The 20,589-nt window shown below is 40.9% G+C and overlaps 1 protein-coding gene across 2 annotated transcripts in view; it reads right to left on the bottom strand.

Annotated features, from left to right (window-relative positions):
• Positions 1–20,589, bottom strand: part of PARN (poly(A)-specific ribonuclease) — a 168,633-nt gene that overhangs the window by 145,553 nt on the left and 2,491 nt on the right. The window contains exons 3-11 of one of the 2 annotated variants that reach the window (XM_082857709.1): positions 19,732–19,811; positions 18,868–18,935; positions 18,701–18,782; positions 13,744–13,804; positions 7,923–8,088; positions 7,173–7,238; positions 5,659–5,697; positions 4,235–4,277; positions 2,863–2,943 (exon numbers count right to left, since the gene is read on the bottom strand). In XM_082857709.1, the coding sequence (XP_082713835.1) occupies positions 2,863–2,943; positions 4,235–4,277; positions 5,659–5,697; positions 7,173–7,238; positions 7,923–8,088; positions 13,744–13,804; positions 18,701–18,782; positions 18,868–18,935; positions 19,732–19,811 (686 nt within the window). The remainder of the gene's footprint in view (positions 1–2,862; positions 2,944–4,234; positions 4,278–5,658; positions 5,698–7,172; positions 7,239–7,922; positions 8,089–13,743; positions 13,805–18,700; positions 18,783–18,867; positions 18,936–19,731; positions 19,812–20,589) is intronic. The other variant, XM_082857710.1, reaches the window with a different exon arrangement.

Below are 20,589 nucleotides of genomic sequence, written 5' to 3'. Positions count from 1 at the left end.
TCTTCTGTTTTAAAATGAGCAAAGTGGCAAATTATTCATTAGTTACTAAAATAACAGTGCTAGGGTTTACCCATCACTTCCCATCAACTGTTGAAATTTCCTAGTCTCTCAAGTTGCCTTAGAAACACAAACTTTTAAAAGCTGCCACCTGCTGGCCAAACTCAATACTGAATTCAATTCTGAGGTGACCCACCCAGCAGCTGACTGTCAAATCAAGAATGTTCAGACTCTTTTTTCCTGGTCAAATGCATTTTTATAAAATTTTTATAACACAGCACTGAGACCCATCCCCATTCAGTTTCTTCTCTCCTGTTTTATTCCCAATGCACTTAAATGGGCTCAATTTCTCTCCTATCTTGAAACCCCTTCCTTTAATCTGAGCTCCACGCAACCACGCTCCTTCTTGTCTCTTCACAGCTAAATTCCTTAAAGACTCCTCTCCACTCACTAGGTCCAGTTCAACTCCCAGGGACCCGCAAGCCCCCTGCTCCCCCGCTTCACCCTCACTGAAGTTGCTCACCTCTTTGAACTACTCTCAAGTCTAACAAGCGTTGGCAGGGATGTGGAGAAATTGGAACACTTGTGCCCTGTTGGTGGGAATGTAAAGTGGTGCAGTCACTGTGGAAAAGTGTGGCTGGTCCTCAAAAAATTAGAAACAGAGCTACCATACGAGCCAGCAATCCCACTCCTGGGTATGTGCCCCAAAGAACTGCGAGGACTCAAAGAGATACTTGTACACCCATGTGCAGAGCAGCGTTATTCACAAGAACCAAAAGGTAGAAGCAACACAAGTGTCCAACAGCAGATAAACGGATAAACAAAATGTAGTACATACGATATTATTCAGCCTTTAAAAAGAATGGAAATTCTGTCACATGCTACAATACAGATGAACCTAAATGACATTATGCTAAGTGAACTAAGCCAGTAACAGACAAATACTGTATGATTCCACTTACATGAGGCACCTAGAGCAGTCAAATTGACAGAGACAGAAAGTAGAATGGTGGTTACCAGAGGCTGAGGGATGGGGGAATGGGAAGTTATTGTTTAATGGGTACAGAGTTTCAGTTTTGCAGGATGAAAGGAGTTCTGGAGATGGATGGTGGTGACGGTTGCACAACAGTGTGAATATATTTTACAGTACAAAACTGTACAGTTTAAAATGGTTAAGATGGTAAAGTTTATGTTATACATTTTACCAGAATTAAAATTATTTTAACTTTTTAAAGAATGTTCTTTAAAAAAGAAGAAAAAAACCTACTCCCAAGGCTAAACCCAATGGCTATGTCTCAGTCCTCATTCTACTTCTCAAGAGCATCAGACCCTGTCAACATCCCCTTCTTCAAACACTCTTCCCCTTGGCTGCTGTGTCACAATAACCTCAGGCACATTTTTGCACTTCTGCCCATCACTCAGATGCTGGTGGTCCTCAGGATCCAACCCTGGGCCCTCTGCTCCTTCCTCATGCATATGATAGGTGCTCTCATCCTGTCCCGGTCTCTCTGCCAACAACAACAACGTCCAGCCCTCACCCCTCTCCTGCACTCCAGCACGACAATCTGCTGACAGGACACCAATGCTCAGATGCCCCCAAAACATCGAAAACCTCATCTGCTCAAAAGCAGAATGTAACACCTTTGTCCACTGTAGGGGTACAGCCCTACCACAGTATCCTGGTGACCTTGCACATATCCAGATAGTCCACGCAGGCAAAGGCTTGAGATGTAACTAATGTGCATCTGGATGGAACACCCCAGGAGAGGATGGGAGGCCACCTCCCTCTCTCGCCTGGGAGGCTGTCATGAGACAGTTTCTCACTGCTGCCCAGGTTCTGATGAGGCCTGGGGCTTCCTGCCCCACCGCCTTTTCAGAATAGAGCTACAGAGTATGAAAGCACTTAGCCGCAGTCTAGAGTTGGCTGCTCGGCGATGGGGCATCCACAGCTCACTCTGCAGTCACCTGGCCCCTTTTGTTTCGGTGTTGTCTTTTTGGTTTGTGGGACAAGCACCACGTGTAGCTGTCACCTTCTCTAAGTCATAAACTGTCTAAATCTAACAAAGTTTGCTGTGTCTTTCCTGGTTGCATTAGTCTGATGTGGCCCTGCTTTATGCATGGGTGAGCTGGACGTCCACCCTCGCCCAAACCCACTCCTGGCCTCCTCCACCTGCGCCCCCCCACCAACACCACTCCGCCACCCCATCTAAGTGGACTGATGTCAGCCTACCCAGCTGCCCAACTTCCCGGCCTGAGCATCTTCTTTCTTCTGCCTTCGTCTTTTCACCACCCACATCCAATCACAAATTCCACTGACGCTACCTTCTAAAGATGGCCAGATTCCACCTAAACTGCTACTAACTTTCCTGTTCCAGGGCACTGACATCTCTTAGCTGGTTACTCTGCAGCTGAACTGGTCTCCCTGCCTCCAGACTTACTCGAATCCATTCTCCAGAGGACAACCAGGGCGAGGTTCCAACGATGCAAATATGACCGTGCATCCTAATCTGTCAAATCATATCATCTAAACTTGGTTTTAGGAAAACTAGTAACTGTGCCTGAAGTTAGACACAGCAAGATTAGTTAATGGGCTGTGAAGCTCAGTGACACACAATTTAAATGATAACCACTAATTCCTTCTCCAAGACTGCTTCATGGAAGTGAAGACTGGTCAACCATGATGCCAGCCTCACTTTGTTGGCTGCATCTAATTACTTAACCTTAGGTTCCCCTCATTCTCTTCCAGGTTTTGCTACCAATTCGATTCTTCTCTAGTAGAAAAATATTCATTAAATTGAATCTATCACAGGATCTACAACTCTGTAGCCATTTCTCACCCAAAGGAAATGAACATAATCCAATCACCTGTTCCTTAGCGTGTTTCTGCTGCTCTCTTCTTTTACGTTCTTCTTCATCTACTTTGCTGATAACAATATAGCGCTCTTTCTAAAAGACATAAAGCAGATATACAATTTTCTGGAAGCTACCTGACCCCTACCCCCCAAAATTCAGATTCTGCTACCAGTAGAAGTACAATTTTTCTCACTGCACAGTCCTTCATGGGCTAAACACGCTGAAAGTATTTTGAAATGCCACCAAAAGTTGAGTTGATGCTTTACAAACCAAAATTCCACCTCCGTGTTTCCATGACATTTTCCCATGGTTTATTAATCACCCCAAAAGACAATTATAAATATCAACAGACTGTGAGAATAAGACACTCCATAATGAACACTAAGATGTTGCATTTGAACATGAATTTCTAAATAGTTATTTTTAAGATAATTTCTATATAATCTATAAAAATGTTGAATCACTATGTTGTACACCTGAAACTGTAATATTGTAAGCTAACCACACCTCGATAAAAAAATTTCTACATTTCATTAACATAAGAAAAAAATCCTGGGGAATTCTCTGGTGGTCCAGTGGTTAGGCTTCCAGGCTCTCACTGCCAAGGGCCCGGGTTCAATCCCTGGTCGGGAAACTAAAATCCCACAAGCTGTGTGGTATGGCCAAAAAAAAGGAAAAAAAAAAAAAATCCTGGATTTTCTGGTAACTTGTCAGATAACTAGCACCTTCTTTGTCACATACTGCATTTTGTATCAATCAAATATACTACAAAACCTCCTGTGTCAAAGTTTGAGATTTTTCTTCTAGCAATACTTAATTTACTTAATCTCTTATTTAATTAGACATCTGACTTAACAACAAGAACTAAATTCTAAAATTCTGTAGAAGGAACGCACTATTAGCTCACCATCAGCCCACCTTTACCCATCACAGTTCTATCACTGAACCCTGGGAGTACATGATGATAGCTATGTTTATGCCCCAGATTCTAAAATTTAATTTTACTGGGCCACATAACAGGAAGCAATTATTACATGGATATCATGTATATCAGCTTTCTGTGAGGATTAAGAACATGTACTAACATTTGCATACTTTCAAGTTTACAAAGCATGTTCACTTCCATCTACACACTTGATAACTATTTTTTAAAAAGCTGTGAGATAGGTATAGCTCATTACCATGCTCATGCCCAATGCACAAATGAGGAAAACGAGGCTGGCAGAGGGGAAATGACTTGCCCAGTGTCACCCAGTTCATATGTAGCAGAGCCAAGGAGTAAATTCTGACTTTCAACTGCTCGATTTGATTGCATTTTGCATTTGCATATTGTTGCATGGGTTTCATGCGTTTGATGTTGGCCCTGGATAATTCTTGAGGTTACCTTTTCAGTTTCTAAAGTCTCAACATGAATGCCTTTGGGATACCTAAAGAAAAGAAAGAAAACATGACATCAGTAGATGAGACAACAGCTAAAACCCTAAGTATTTTAAAAATAACTACATAGCCATAATTCCATTACTTAAGTTTTATTAAGTATGAAATAAATACCACTACTAGGAAGACTTTAGAGTAATTTCAGCTACTAAATGTTTCCCTCTCTCTCCTCTTAAAACACAGGAATGTGGGCTTCCCTGGTAGCGTAGTGGTTGAGAGTCTGCCTGCCGATGCAGGGGACACGGGTTCATGCCCCAGTCCGGGAAGATCCCACATGCTGCAGAGCGGCTGGGCCCGTGAGCCATGGCCACTGAGCCTGCGCGTCCGGAGCCTGTGCTCCACAACGGGAGAGGCCACAACAGTGAGAGGCCCACGTACCGCAAAAAAAAAAAAAAAAACACACAGGAATGTAACTGATTTCAAATTAATATTTTTAGGACTTAGGCATCTTCTGAAATGTCAGGCATCCCGTAATACAGTCAACTCATTACTACACTGTCAAATCTTGCTTCTAAATATCACAATGTTTACTTCCTAAGTAAAATTCTGAAGGTCCCTTTGGATGATCTGGGGCATGCACAGGGGAGAGGTGAGATGAGTAACTCTGCTGTAATCCGGCACAGTAGTTTCATCTGCCCAGGAGAGGAATCTGGAACTCGGGTGGAGTACGTGGCAAGGATAACGTGAGAGGAAAGGAGCCTGGTCAAACAACAATGGCCCTTTTCCTGTTTTGGTCAAAGTAAATTCCCAGTATACATGCCACTGGCAGACTCTAACGAAAGAACAAGAACCCCAAACAAAGTCAAGTGCAAACATCCATCTGTCTAATCCTGATACTCAATTTTTGAGTTAGAGATCCACTTGAAAATATAATTAAACCAATAGAAACACCGCCAGAAAAATACACACACACAATTTTGGATATTGTTTCAGGGGATTCATAGGCCTCCTGAAACCTACCCATGGCCTAACCCCTGTTTTAGAAAAAGCATTCACCTGAGTATTTCCCAGGTCTTAAAACCAAATCTTTACCATATCTTGATACCTTCAAAGAACAAAAACACTACACATCCAAAAGTTAATGGACAGGCCAAAGTGACAGTTAAAAGAAAATTGTAAAGGCTTTACAACATCTACTAAGAAGGAATAACAAGGAAATAAATTAAGTGGGTATGAAATAAATTAAGTGGGTATTCAACTTAAGAAATTAGGGGAAAACAATAACAAAATAAAGCACTGCCCAAGAACACGGTATGGTCAAATCACCAAGAACTGCAGAATATCAAAAATGAAATAAGAGCTAAAAAATTACATTTAGTTTTTAAATCCTGGGTCCCTCACAGAGCTCTCGTGTATAATATAAACACTTACTTCCAGCTCAAAGTCTGATAAATTAGTTTTCTTTGGAACCTATAAAAACAAATGAAAAGGTATTAATTTTGGCTCATTAAAGGAAAATTCAAACTGACCAAGCACTGGTTGGGAAAGACATTTAATTTTTTTTTTTTTTTTTAGAAGATGGATTGGGGATTTCCCGGGTGGCGCAGTGGATGGGAAACTGCCTGCCAGTGTAGGGGACATGGGTTCGATCCCTGGTCCAGGAAGATCTCACATGCCACAGAGTAACTAGCCCGTGCGCCACAACTACTGAGCCTGCGCACCACAACTACTGAAGCCTGCGCTCCTAGAGACCGTGCTCTACAACAAGAGAAGCCCACGCACTGCAACAAAGAGTAGCCCCCGCTTACCGCAACTAGAGAAAGCCCACGTGCAGCAACAAAGACCCAATGCAGCCAAAAATACATAAAATTAAAAATAATAATGATAATAATAATGGATAAAATAAATAAAGATGGATTGAATTTTTTTTAACTTTTTATTTCATATTGGAGTATAGTTGATTAACAATGCTGAGTTGGTTTCAGGTGTAGAGCAAAGTGACTGAGTTATTCATATACATGTATTTATTCTTTTTCAAATTGGGAAAAATATTTAATTTTTAAAGGAGACTTCATCAGAAGTGACAGGTAATGTGCAAACAAGAGCAGACAGGATGTTTGAGGTGGGAGGATTCCTCACCGCTTTTCTTCATCGAAATGCTCTTTATTATTATTATTATTATACTGTCTTTATAGAAGAGGCAGAAGTTCTTGTCTAACCAAAGTATTACTTCCTGTGGCTGTATGAAGAGTTTTAAGTAGACAGATGTATTAAAACACTTCTGTGAAGCTAGTCACAAAGTAAAAGGAAGGAAAGCAGGCTGTTTCAGTCACTGACTCTACGAAACACTGATGTTTTTTACTGCAGAGAGAAATTAAAAGGACAGGAGTAGGGCTTCCCTGGTGGCGCAGTGGCTGAGAGTCCACCTGCCGATGCAGGGGACACGGATTCATGCCCTGGTCTGGGAAGATCCCACATGCCGCGGAGCAGCTGGGCCCGTGAGCCGTGGCCGCTGAGCCTGCACGTCTGGAGCCTGTGCTCCGCAACGGGAGAAGCCACAACAGTGAGAAGCCCGCATACAGCAAAAAAAAAAAAAAAAAAAAAAAAGGACAGGAGTAGCCTGACAGTAAATTCTGCTCTTCTAAAGCCTTTATGTATGAAGCACAATTGAGGCTACAATAATGATGCCACTCTTGAGCATGACTTAAAGCAAAGGTGCACAACAGTTTTCTCCCCTCCAGGATGGAACAAAGCATTCATTCAGTGTCTCTATATACCATGGTCCCAATTCTGTTAATGCTAAAGTTAGTGCTGAAATATTGGGAACATACCTATAATAAAAAGACTATTTATGAAAGCATTTTTAAGCAACAAAATGGAGCACATGCCAGAAATCATCTACCTTTCCAAAAAAAGTACACATGAAAATATTCAGGGCAACTGACCCAGTACATGGCTCTAAATCCAAGTTCTTGTTTTCTTCACTTTGTAATAAATCTTCTATTTTCTCTCTGAGGAATTAGAATAAAAACATGACCATCAGCATCATTAAGGAATGAAGTTGTCAACCAGCAGAATCATCACACTCAAAAGCAATCCAAATACAAGAACATACGACACTGTAATTTTACCAAATCATGTTGTAACTTTTTAGTTCAGTAAGGCTTAAAGAAAAATACTTTATTTTGGCATTTGTTGCTGTTATTAATGAGGTCTCAACAACTTCTCCAGGATTCAGCAATACAAATGATTTGCATTTTTACTTTCCTAGTAAAACAGTTATACTGACAGCTAAACAGAGCAAAACCAGACGCTCCTCCGAGGGCACATTTGCTTGTCAGAAACTTCACTGCAAGAGAAAAAAACATGGATGTGTTGCAAATATCTGGATGGGCCTCTGTTTTCATGGGGACTGGACGGTGGCTGTCAGGCCTGTGGTCCACGCAGGTCTGACCACTTGGCCAAGATAGTCTCTTGCCTGGCGACACATGGGAAGTCTAAGTACAGTACACAGAACTCGATTTACAGTTGACAGCTGTGACACAAACTCAGATACACCACAGTTAAATCCTGCCCCTCAGACATCACACCTCTGTGTGTACTGTGCACGTGAAGCACGAGCCTGAGATACAGACGTCAGCCCTGCTCCAAGACACGTGACTCAACGCACGTTTGGTTTCAGTTTAGGAACTTACACCACTTGGTCAATAAACTTCTTCTGATCCTCAGGAATCGTCACGGGACATTTTGAAGTGTTAGGAGAAGCGTACGACAAAGCGCCTGCACCGTTGGACTGTAAACGTTTTTCATCATACTGCTCTCTTAACTGTCTTTCTTCTTCCTGGTTTAAGTATGGAATTCCTGAACAGAATTTTTTAAACAATGCATTAGCAGAAGTAACCATTTATCATAAAAATTTTGTAACAAACCAAGGCGTCTAAAAGACTCAGGAAAGACCATATTTAACTACAGCTCAAAAAAAATCAATGGAAAAAACAAATGATTTTGAAATGTGTTTGTCTATTCATTCCCTCCATTCGCTCGTTCATTCATTCTCCTTTCAACAAACTGTGATTTGGCTCTTACGCTGTGCCAGGCACTGTATCAGGCACTAGTGAGCTAACAGTGAACAAGGTAGACTTGTCCTGCTCTGTAGTGAAGCGAATGACCTTAGGTTGACCAGAGAAGTCCACCAGGAGGGAGGACCTCAGGGTAAGAATGAATCAGACATGAAGGAGCTGGGGGAAGAGTATTTCAGGCAGGGAACAAGCATAAATGCCCAGAGGATGGAAAAGGCTTGGACTGTTCCAGAAACAGCAAGGAAGCATAAGCAGGAGAATGGCATAATGTCAGGTTGGAGAGGATGGGGCAAGATTACATAGCCCCTTACAGGCCACGTAAGAATTTACTTTATTCTACGAGCAATGGGATATCATCAGGTTTTAAGCAAGATAATCACATTATCTGCTCCATGTTTTTAAAAGATCATCTGGACTCCTGTGAGAGTTGAAGTGGGGAGGTCAGATGGAAGGAACTGTCCACTGAAGATGTCCAGGCCAGAGACAACCACTTAGATCAGAGGTCAGCAGACTTTTCCTTAAAGGGACAAACAGTAGATGTTTTAGGCTTGAGGGCCATACGGGGATCTCTGTTGCAACTACTTAACTCTGACCTTTGTAACATGAAAACAGCCACACAATGGGTAAATGAATGGGTATGGCTGTGTCCCAGTAAAGCTTTATTTATAAAATAGGCAGAAAGTCATAGTTTATGACCTTGGCCTAATCTACAGAGATGGAGAGAATGATTCTAGAGATAGGAGAGCTAGAACTTGCCAACATACTGTGGGTGAGGGAGAAAGGGAAGGGCAAAATAAAAACCGACATCTAACTATTAGGTTTAAGCAGTTGGGACAACAGTAGGGCCACTTACTGAAGTGGGGAAAACTAGGCAATGAATAGACTTGGGGCCCAAGGGGTGAAAATCAAAAGCTACCTCCTGGATATAATAAATCATCTAGTGATGTATATATAAATGAAGAGGTGCAGATATAAACCTAAAGCTCCAGAGAAAGGTGTTGAGATATAAATGTAGGTGTCATCAGGACGTGGGGGGCATTAAAAGCCATGTGACACTTAAAAAACTTTATAGAAAGAATGATGGAATTAGAAAATCATCACTCGTCAGCAATAATAATTGTTTCAGGCAAGAATTATCAACGGATGCTAAAACTAATTGGTGAAAAAGTGATCCACATTAAAAACACCAACAGCTGCACAACAATATTAGTGTACTTCATACTTTACATACTACAAAAAAAAAAGTTATCGTCGGTAATGTGGCTAATTGATGTCATATGCCTCCTGATATGATGCACTGAGCAGCACAGACATTCACATGTGCAGTATCCCTGCCCGAGATGAACAGATGCATGTGGACTTGTCTGAGGAAACATCAAAAAAATCCAAAATGAAGGGCATTCTACAAAATAACTAGCCTCCACTATGCAAAAACGTCAAGGTACTAAAATCACAGACTGAGAACCTGTTCTGGATTTTAAAAGAGCAAAGAGATATGACAGTTCAAAGGCAACGTGTGGTCCTGGATTGAATCTGGACAAGGGGAAATTATTTTTCCTCTTTTGCTATAAGTAGCAAAACTTATATTAGGTTTGCAAATGAGGTAACAGTACTGTAGCAATGTCAATTTCCTAATTTGGATTACTGTGCTATATAAGAGCTCTTGTTTTTAGGAAAATTCACACTGAAGTAGTTAGGAATAAAGGAGCATCATGGGTGCAACTTACTCTAAAATGGTTCAGGAAAAAAATTATATATACACATATATAATGAGAGAAAGGACAACAAAGCAAACATTATAATGCTAACACCTGGGAAATCAGAGGGAAGGTATCAGGAATTCTTTGCGGTATTTTGGCAACATTTATATAAGTCTGAAATTATTTCGAAATAAGAATTTAATAATAAAAAATAAATAAAACCATGGAATATATGAGACCAACTAGGAAAAGTAATATTTAGAAGCTGGTGAGACGAGAATGAGCCAATCAGGACACGGGGGAGTCCAGAGGGAGGTGGGACGAAAACCAGGAGAATGAGTGTCTGAAAGCCAGAGGACAGCGTCTAGGGAAGGAGGGAGCAATCGACTGGGTCAAATTCCTCCAAAGGTGGAACGAGATGAGGACAAAGAAGGATCTATGGGGTCTGAGATCATGGCAGGCACGGGGGACCAGCAGTGTCCTTGGAGGGGTGCAGATGGCGGGCCAGCTGGGGGTGGGTGAAGAAAAAAACTAGAGGGGAAGAGGAAGGAACAGTGAGAACACACATCTCATTCAAGATGCTTTCCTCTGAGTGGGAGGATCACAGGCCAGAAGTGGAAAGGGGATGTGGAATCAAGTGAGGGGGGGATGGTTTTGCTTTGGTTGGAGTTATTTCAAGACAGAGATGTTCCTGCAGGCCTGCTTAATCTTCACAGGCCACCAACTCCTTTGGTGGCCAGGTGAAACCTACAGACCCTTCCCCAGAATAATGTTTTCAAATGCATAAAATAAAATATGCAAGACTGTAAAGAAAGGTAATTATATTGAAATAGTTACCAAAAATTCTTTTTTTAATCTGTGATATAATAATATGGGATAATAATACAGGAAATCAGCTTCCTGGTCAACACATTAAATAACAAGACCTAATGGCAGGTGACATAATTATGGTAATTTCAAAGTACTGATGAAGGTAAACAATATTCAAGATAACTGTCACAACTGAAATGCCATTTGAAGATACCTGGGATTTCACTGAGGACAACCTCCCAGCTACTCTAACACTGCTGGGTTGTTGCCGACATTCCTAACAGAAGAAACAAACAAATTCACTTCAAGGTTAGAGAAAATATAGATTTGAATTCCACAATGCCCTCCCCAAGTTCACAGACTTCTGAATTCTATCTATGGCAGGAAGGTGGCCCATGGCCTAGATTAAGAAGCTCTGCACTTTCACAAAGCATGTTTACAAAGGTTGATGGAATGATCAGCAGAGACGGGAAAATATCCAGGAGAGAGAAGGGCAAACTGGAAGAGCCAGTGCCTGACTAGGAGGCAGGTACTAGCCTCTGACCGGTGCAGGGACTCCTCTTCTCTGTAAGGAGAGAAACGAAAAGGCTGAGCCCGGGCTCGGGGGAGACCTGTGGGTCTGGTGGTGAGAACACGAAGTGGCTCTTCCCTGATGGCTTCTATTTTCATTGAGAGGCATGGTCATCAACTGAGTGCGACAGACATCACAGAGAGTTGGAAAGGGAATTTCTAAGTCAGAAAAGTAGGATTTTTGAGCACGACTGAGTCCTTTCTTGAAGCTTGTGGTCATGAATTTAAAGTGACAAATTAGCTCAGGTGTGTCACATTTTCCTGCAATATTCAGATGCTCAGAAATAGAGGAGGTGGATGATAAGATCCAACCAGGGCTGGGACTTGGCTAGACCAGGGCAACAGAGGGAAAGAGGAGCAAGGGCTGGAAGAAAGGATAATGATGGACCAGGTGGACAAGGAGAGAAGTCAAGACAGGAGAGTGGAAGGTAACCGATAGTGGAAAAGCAATGGAGGTCAACTGATGGCTGAAATGAGGTACCCAAGTAAGTGGAAGAGAAAGACAAGAGAAATGATGGAGATGGGCACAGTTATTGCTAATAAGACCCATGATGCTGCCAAGGGAGTGCAGGGCTAAGGGGAGGCAGAAGCGAGGACTGCTGACCGCCTGGCCAAGAAACAGACAAGACAGAGCATTTGCTGGCTGTCCTTGTGGATGCTGGAGTCACCCAGAAGGAGGAGAGAGGTAGGAGTGGAGAGAAAGACGATGAGCCGTCGCCAAGGCTTCTGGTGAAGGCCACGCCCAGGAAGTCAGCAGAAAGAGGGATGGCAGAGCTGGTGACGCAGCCCTGGGAAGAAGCATGGCTCCTGAGAAGTGGGAACTCAAGTGGATTGAAGGTGGCATGCCTACCACTGTCTGGCTGCAGATACAGAGACAGAGCTGAAACCACCTGTGCTTGGGAGGGCTGCAGGGGGAACGGTAAGAGGAGTCACCTGGTTCCATTTCAGACAAGGAAGTCAAAGGCACTAACAAGAAGACTGCCAGGAGAAAAGGGCCTGGCATTTGCGAACCCTGAGTGGCAAGATTTGATAAGAAAGAGAAGTGAAGGTCTAGGTCAGAATTACAGAGCATCTACAACAGCACGGGGTTAGAGTCTCGGTAATAACAGTTGGCCTGGGAGCCCTGATGCAGCTCTGACTAAAATATTACAAGGTCTGACTACAAAACTAGAGAGTGAGGCATCCTCCAATTTAGCTGTTTCTCTCCTTTTATGAAAATAAAACCATCAGGCTGGAAATTACACACTCATATGAGTCTGGGTAAAGTAGTTCCTTCAAAAGATTTCTGCAACTATTCCATTATAGGGCTCTAACTACATTTGGAACTTGTGTTTTATAATGGCTTTCAGAGTCAAGTATGAGCCAAAGCAAATAAATTGTTTTATTATACCCAAACTGCGTTACCCAGCTGGTTCATCCACCATGTTAAGCAGTTTGGATTCCAAATTTCTTTTAGTATTTCCAAAAATCAAAATCATCACTAGACATGAAGACGCAGCACCACTAAAGCAATTTAAAAAACAACATGACATGGGTGCTAAAGGCCCTGCAAGGATATCATGCTCAGGGGAAGAGACTTTAGCTGAAGTCTTTGCTCTAGAACCTTTGCTGAGAAAAATCTCCTTTCTTACCTCACTCAATAATACATTCCCCATGGGAATGAATACAATTTACAAGCATAATTAAGTGAAAAGTACCTATTGACCTTAGAGCAGCAGGCGCTTAATACTGCTGAGAAAACCAGAGGCTTTCCCCAATACTTTTTGGGAAACAAATGAATGGAGGAAGGAAAACCACTCTGGTGTGGTCTAACGTCCGGTGTTCATTCATCAAATATTTAACTGTCACCTCCCTGATATGGAAGAGGAATCGTGCTCCGCTCTGGGGATAAGGCAGGGACGTAGTCCCTCCCTCCAGGCCGCTTGCCAGCCTATCATGCCAGCAAGTTAGCCATCAGGATTGTGCAGACTATGTAGACATTTTTTCCTCCAAAGACCATCTCTGTATTACTGGAATACGGCTGCTTTTCAAAATGCTACATCGTAGCACTTGTACCACTGAAAGGAAACAGGGATGCATTCCCCCCAGGTGGTCTGCCAGGAAACCAAGTCACACCAGCGACAGAAAAGCTCCACTCAGTGAAACCAGGAGCTTGAGAGGCCTCAATAGAGCTAAATGAAGGAGCAGCTCCTCTCCTGTTCGGTTCAGGCCTTAAAAAAAGGGCACAATAAAAACTCTATGGCTGCACACGATGGACTGGGAATCCGAGATCCTGTCTCAGACAGCAGGCACAAAAAGATAATTCTCAACTAAATCCAGAATTACAAGCTCTAAAGAGAGGTCACACATAGTCTTACCGTTGCGAAAAACTTTATTAAAATCAAATCCTTGGCTTGCTAGAAAGTCAATGCTTGAGCTCTGAAACAAGAGTAAACAGAACATGCGTTTCGGTGATGTTCGTGGCAGGTGTATGAATAGAAGCAGAGAAAGAACTCAGGCAAGTAAACAAAGGCAACCAGGCAAGAAGGCAGCACGCCAAAGGTCACAGGACAAGGCATTTCTACTCCACGGCTGCCAAATCATCCATTAATTCACTTAAATTATCTGGGCTCTTCTCCTTTATAGCTTATAAAACAAATATCCTTTGTTTCACAACATTTAAGAAAATTTTACTTAGTGAACATATATTCTCCCAATCGGCAGGAAACTCCTGGTGGCTGTACTGACTAGAAGACTATAAACAAAAATTAATGTATTTCTATTATCTCACCCCAGGTTCAGGTTTAAGGTAGCAAACATGTGCAAGTTATAAGATATCAATTATTCACTTCAACTTAGATTCTGAAAGCCCCAAATCTTTTTTTTCTTTTTTTGGCCACGCCGTGTGGCATGTGGGATCTTAGTTCCCCGACCAGGGATTGAACCCGCGCCCCCTGCTTTGGAAGGGTTTGGACTGCCAGGGAAGTCCCAAGCTCTTAATTGGATGTTCTTTACATTCAAGATCAAAATAGAGAAAAATTCCCAGTAACGAGACTTATTAAATACATATCTCAAGCCTAGGGTAAGTCAAAATATATAAGTAAATGTTAGTAAAAATATTAATTAAATAATACTACACAAGAATGGGAAAATTTTCACAAAGTTCTTACTCAACTGACTGAAGAGTGGGAAACATCACTGTAGCTTCTCTAATTTTATTCTTGTTTTAAGTCAGAACATTAGAGGGCAGCACACAAGTCATTTTAATCTGACCCCTCATAGAACTACCTTCCTGACCTGTACCTGACATTATACCATCAGTCTAGGCTGAGGGACGCTGTATCAGTTCCAGTATTCTCTTTAGAGATGCCACTGAAGACAAGGTCTTCTACATTAGTGATTTCTTTATGATAACAGAAGGGGAAATGTTCTGAGGTCTCTAGTCTGAGGAAAGCTGAACTCCTCCTGAGCTCTGGCCTATTTCGATCCTATGGGCCACAGAATTGATTGTGTGTTCCCCCTATTCTTGGCTGGTAGGAAGCTCAGAGACAAAAAGGTGAGACTTTCTTTGACACAAATTCTGTGTTCTAATCATAACACAGTAATCGTATCCTCATTTTTCTTTTCTTCCAACTTTTCACTTACTTATCTTTTTAATCTTATGTTAAAAGGTTTCATATACTGTATATACTTTTATATATATATACATACTTTTTACCCAACACAAATTCTTTTTAAAATATGATGAGATATAAAAAGGCAACCTTACCAAATACACACACACACACACACACACACACACACACACACACACACACACACACACACGTGTGGGTACAGGCACATCATTTTCCATCATGTCCAGGTTTCCTGTGGTTTCAAATAAGCAACCAGTCCCCGCCCACATATTCCCTTTTTATCTTGTTCTGAACAAGACCCAATGACTTCTGACTTGGGCCACAAGCCTTTTTATCTACCATGCCTGAGTATTCTTAAAACTCTGCCCACCTAATATTCCATCACTGACAGAGGCACCAAAAGATGGATTATAGAAAGGCATTTTTGTCCCTGCTGTCACTAGACTCCAAAACATCCTAACTTCCTTCTTTAAAAATCTAGAGTCAGAGATTCACCTATCCCCTTTTTGAAGCTATTTACTTTCCACTCAAATAATACCCTCTAAGTTGCACAAAAAAAAATGTACTTTATGCCACTGAACTGAAAGCCTCTTAAAATGGTAAACTTTAGGTTATGTATTTTTTACCATAATAAAGAAAAAAACCCATCTAGAAAAATGGCACAGATGAACCAGTTTCCAAGGCAGAAATAGAGACACAGACGTAAAGAACAAACATATGGACACCAAGGGGGGAAAGCGGCCAGGGGTTGGTGGGGGGAGGGTGTGGGATGAATTGGGAGATTGGGATTAACATATATACACTAATTTGTATAAAACAGATAACTAATAAGAACCTGCTGTATAAAAAGAAAAGAAAATAAAATAAAGGAAAAACCCTTTGAACCAACAAAATCTATTTGTGGTTTACTAACCACTATCTTTGGTTTGTCCTAAATGTACCATTTTCAGGATTCAAAAGATGAGCATGGCTACTTGGGAGGACAATTTGACGCATCTATCAAAATGTTAAATATATAAGCTCTATGAGTCAGCAATTCCCCTTCTAGGAAATCTATCCTATAAAAAAATTCCTACATATAACCAAGACATGCTGCACACAGACGCTGACTATAGCATTGTTTAAATAGGTAACCACTGGAAAACTTCTAAACTCCAGTTAAATTATAACATATCCATACTATGAAATATGAAGACAGTGTGTTAAGTAGAAAATGCAAGTTATATAAAATATGAATATTATGATCCTGTGTATATTAAAGAAAAAAGCTAAAATTATGTATATATATGTAGACATAAGAGTATATGGACATAAAAGGAGTGAAATGGGGAAAGAAGTGGCATGGGCAAGACGGGATAAAAAAAGAAACTCGTTCTTTACTCTACAGACAGTAGCAGGGTCTCGATTTTTCACGACCACGTATGTATTTTCTTCCATGAATTCAACTATAGATGTTCGATCAGAAAAAGGAAGGAGAAGAGAAGAAAAAGAGGAGGTGAAGACAATGCCAATGCCATGCAGTTCTTCTGTCGCCCCACTGGACGGGCACGTGCTCCAGGAGTGTGCCTGGCTCTCAGGTAGCTCCCCCATATCCCGCCCAGTGTCAGCAGCTCACTATGTATACAGATGCTTACTTTTCAAAGAGCATATTAAGTTATTCTGCCCCCAAATTCTCCCTGCTTTAAGGGTAATAAGAGCTTTTCAAGATTGATTTTTGACCAGACACAATTTTCACCCTAGTCGCTGACTCCAGAAGCTAATAAGTTCCTTTTAAGATGCAACCCTGCTGTCACCATAGAATTTTAAAGCAAAATCCACCTTAGATGGAGGACAAAAGAAAAAAATTCAAAGACACTATCATTTACCATATCCATACAATTCACAAGTTTACTTACTGAGTCTAAACCTCTTCTCTGCCTTTGCTTTTCCAGAACAGAGAATTGCACTTTTTTTTTTTTTTTTTTTTGCGCTACACGGGCCTCTCACTGTTGTGGCCTCTCCCGTTGCGGAGCACAGGCTCCGGACGCGCAGGCTCAGCGGCCATGGCTCACAGGTCCAGCCACTCCGCGGCATGTGGGATCTTCCCGGACCGGGGCACGAACCCGCGTCCCCTGCATCGGCAGGTGGACTCTCAACCACTGCGCCACCAGGGAAACCCGAGAATTGCACCATTTTTATCCCATTGTCCATTTTAGACATTAGTCTCTGGCCTGTCTTCAAGTCTGTGATGTCTTTCTTTGTTTTAAGGAGTGGCTGGCTACTATAACTACCTAAAGTGTTCCAGGTGTAGCCCCAGAATGGCTTTGTACAATGGGTAGGGTTCTTTTGATCTGTTTCCAATTCATTTCCTAGAATAACTGTGTTTGTGTTGGTCTTTTAGAACAAAGCATCATCCCCACGGTGTCTCATTGCCACTGTCTGCATTTGTTTGATTAACCCCTGGCTAAAGCCATGGAATCCACTTTAAATAATTGTCTTTTCCTGGTACTGTTGGAAAACTACATCCACACAAATTTCCCAACTGAGCCTATTTTTCTCTCAGTGAAAATCTACAAATACTGTTTAATTAAGTATCCTATACTAAGGTGACTGGTAAATAGCTGTTAACTGGTTGCAGGGTAAAGAAATATCAACTATGGTTTATTTGCTAATTTAAGAAAAATTCAGGTTTACAAAACCAAAATTACCTTCTCTTCAGCCCTAGATATACAATTAATGCTCAATTTCATTTGTTTATATCCTGCCTTATTACAGAAAGAACCTGACATGACTCAGTCACTCAGAAGCCTACCCTCCAGGCTTTCTTAACTGCATTACTACTTACATGCAGGAAAAAGGAAAGATGGGAAGACTCAAAGGAACTAATGTTGCTACGGGGAGAGAAGCTCAAGCATAAGATCATAAGGGAGAAAAGGCCAACATTCAGCTTTCATCACATATCCATTCGCTATACACTTATTCACATTCACCTTATCCATTGTATCAGATTATTAAAAGAGCAGAAAGGAAAAAAAAAAAAAAGAGAGAGCAGAAAGTGGAAACTGATATTCACTGAGTGTCTATTAGATCAGCTACAACTCCAAACAGGGTGTTCTAAAGGGGAACCTCCTTGTATACCTTACCTTGGCTCATAAAGTCAGCCCTCTCCTCCTCAGGAGGAAACAGTGGTCTTTATCTACCCTCTCGTTCCTAATTGGTGAGCTTGGGAAAAGAAACTGAACATATATAGCTTAGCCCCTTTTGGGCTTTCTCTTTTCAAAGAGGATACACACATACCCGCCTCTTCCAGAAAATAAAGCTCTACCCTTGGAGATGGGTGCAATGAGAATGGGGTGGGAAGAAGCCTGAAGGTCCTGATCTGTAGGTTCAATTCAGGGGTAAGACATTAAAAATCCCCAAAAGAGTCACACTACGAAGCCATGGTCTCAGATTCAGCTTTACTAATGATAAAGCTCACGTTCTCATTTCCATCTGCCTGTCACTTACATCTCATTCCTTAACTCATTCTCAAGTAAAAGGGAAGATGGGAGTGTCATTAATTTACAACCCTAAAACTGAAAGTCAGAGAGGTGAAATGATTTGCCCAAAGTGCAAAGTTAGTAGTAGAACCAAATTTTAGAGAGAATTCTGATTCCACATTTTCACACTGCCTCATCAGCAATTCATAACAGAAAAACAACTCAATTATACTACTAACCTGACAAACAAATTTGACATCTGGTGAAGATCTATTGAAGGGTTTCGGGAAAACATAGAAGTTAAAAGACTTTGTTATATACCTGGGGAAAATAAGATAAAAGGAGACTTAGGGCGTTACATTACGCCATGACAAAAGAATTCCCACCACTTATTAAAACAACCTACTTTGAATCTGTGTAGTCATACTTAAAAGTGCAAAGGCCAAACTGAAACAGCAAAAAGTCCATGGAATGCTGGAAAAGGGAAATAAAATATCTGTCAAAACAGTGCTCTACAGTCGACGTCAGCAACAGTATTCTCAATCAGGTGGGTTTTCTGATTACTTAACTTTGTTCCAATTAGAACAGATTACAGATTATCTATCAGACGCATTATTTTTTTTAACATCTTTATTGGAGTATAATTGCTTTACAATAGTGTGTTAGTTTCTGCTTTATAACAAAGTGAATCAGTTATACATATACATATGTTCCCATATCTCTACCCTCTTGCGTCTCCCTCCCTCCCACCCTCCCTATCCCACCCCTGTAGGTGGTCACAAAGCACCAAGCTGATCTCCTGGTGCTATGTGGCTGCTTCCCACTAGCTATCTATTTTATGTTTGGTAGTGTGTATATGTCCATGCCACTCTCACTTTGTCACAGATTATCCTTCCCCCTCCCCATATCCTCAAGTCCATTCTCTAGTAGGTATCAGATGCATTATTAATTTATATACATTTCTTAATATTTTTCCCAACTTAGGCACCTATCCACCATCCAGAGTGTCATGGTAAACCTATTTCCAAATGATTAAAATAACCACATCACATTTCCTGTAAATCAAATTAACACTGAAAATACTAAACCTTCCCCAAAATGTTTTCCAGCAAACAATTATTTTTGCTGTTGTTTTAAATACCACTAAAATATCATTTTATAGCTGGGGTTGAGACATTAATGAACAAGTTTAACGATTATATTCCTCTATAATTCAACATATGCAGGACCAACATGGGAAAAAAAATTTTTTTCTAGCACATCCACGTACCTTTTTAAGCTTCTGATACCTTTCTTCCGGAGTGTCAAAACCATTTGTTAATGCGGTGACCGAGGGTCCATCGCTGATTCCTAGATTTTAAGAAATAAAATTTTTAACTTGTTAATAAATGCTAATGGAAAAATGTCAGTCAACTATTCAATGGCGCTATAATTTCATATTTTCATGAATTAAAATTAATTGGAAGTGCTCCTTTCTTCCCTTTCTCAAAATTAACATTAATTTCACTGGCTACCAAGCTAAACTCTATAGTAATGAATTTAGAGATGTGAATGTTTCAATTCGAGAATGGGCAGTTTCAGTGTCTAAAATAGATTTCAAATATAGAAAACACTATAGAGACCTCACCAAAAAACTATTAGAATTAATAAAGGAAGTCAGTAAAGTTGCAGGATACAAAATTAATATACAGAAATCTGTTGTAAATTTCTATACACTAATAACAAACTATGAAAAACAGAAATTAAGAAAACAATCCCATTTACAATTGCATCAAAAAGAATAAAATACCTAGGAATAAATTTAACCAAGAAGGTGAAACACCTGTACTCTGAGAACTATAAGACATTGGTGCAAGAAATTGAAGACAATGGGAATAAATGGAAAGACTGTGCTCACGAATCCAAAGAATTAATACTGTAAAAATGTCCATATTACCCAAAGCAATCTACAGATTCAAAGCAATCTCTATCAAAATACCCATGGCATTTGTCACAGAACTAGAACAAATAATCCTAAAATTTGTATGGAACCACAAAATATCCCGAACAGCCAAAGCAATCTTGAGATGCCACCTCACGCCTGTCAGAATGGTTATTCTCAAAAACACAAGAAATAACAAGTGTTGGC

The sequence above is a fragment of the Leucopleurus acutus genome, assembly GCF_964270905.1.
Source record: "Leucopleurus acutus genome assembly, chromosome: 16".
Taxonomy (NCBI): domain Eukaryota; kingdom Metazoa; phylum Chordata; class Mammalia; order Artiodactyla; family Delphinidae; genus Leucopleurus; species Leucopleurus acutus.
This window is presented reverse-complemented; position numbering and strand designations above follow the sequence as displayed.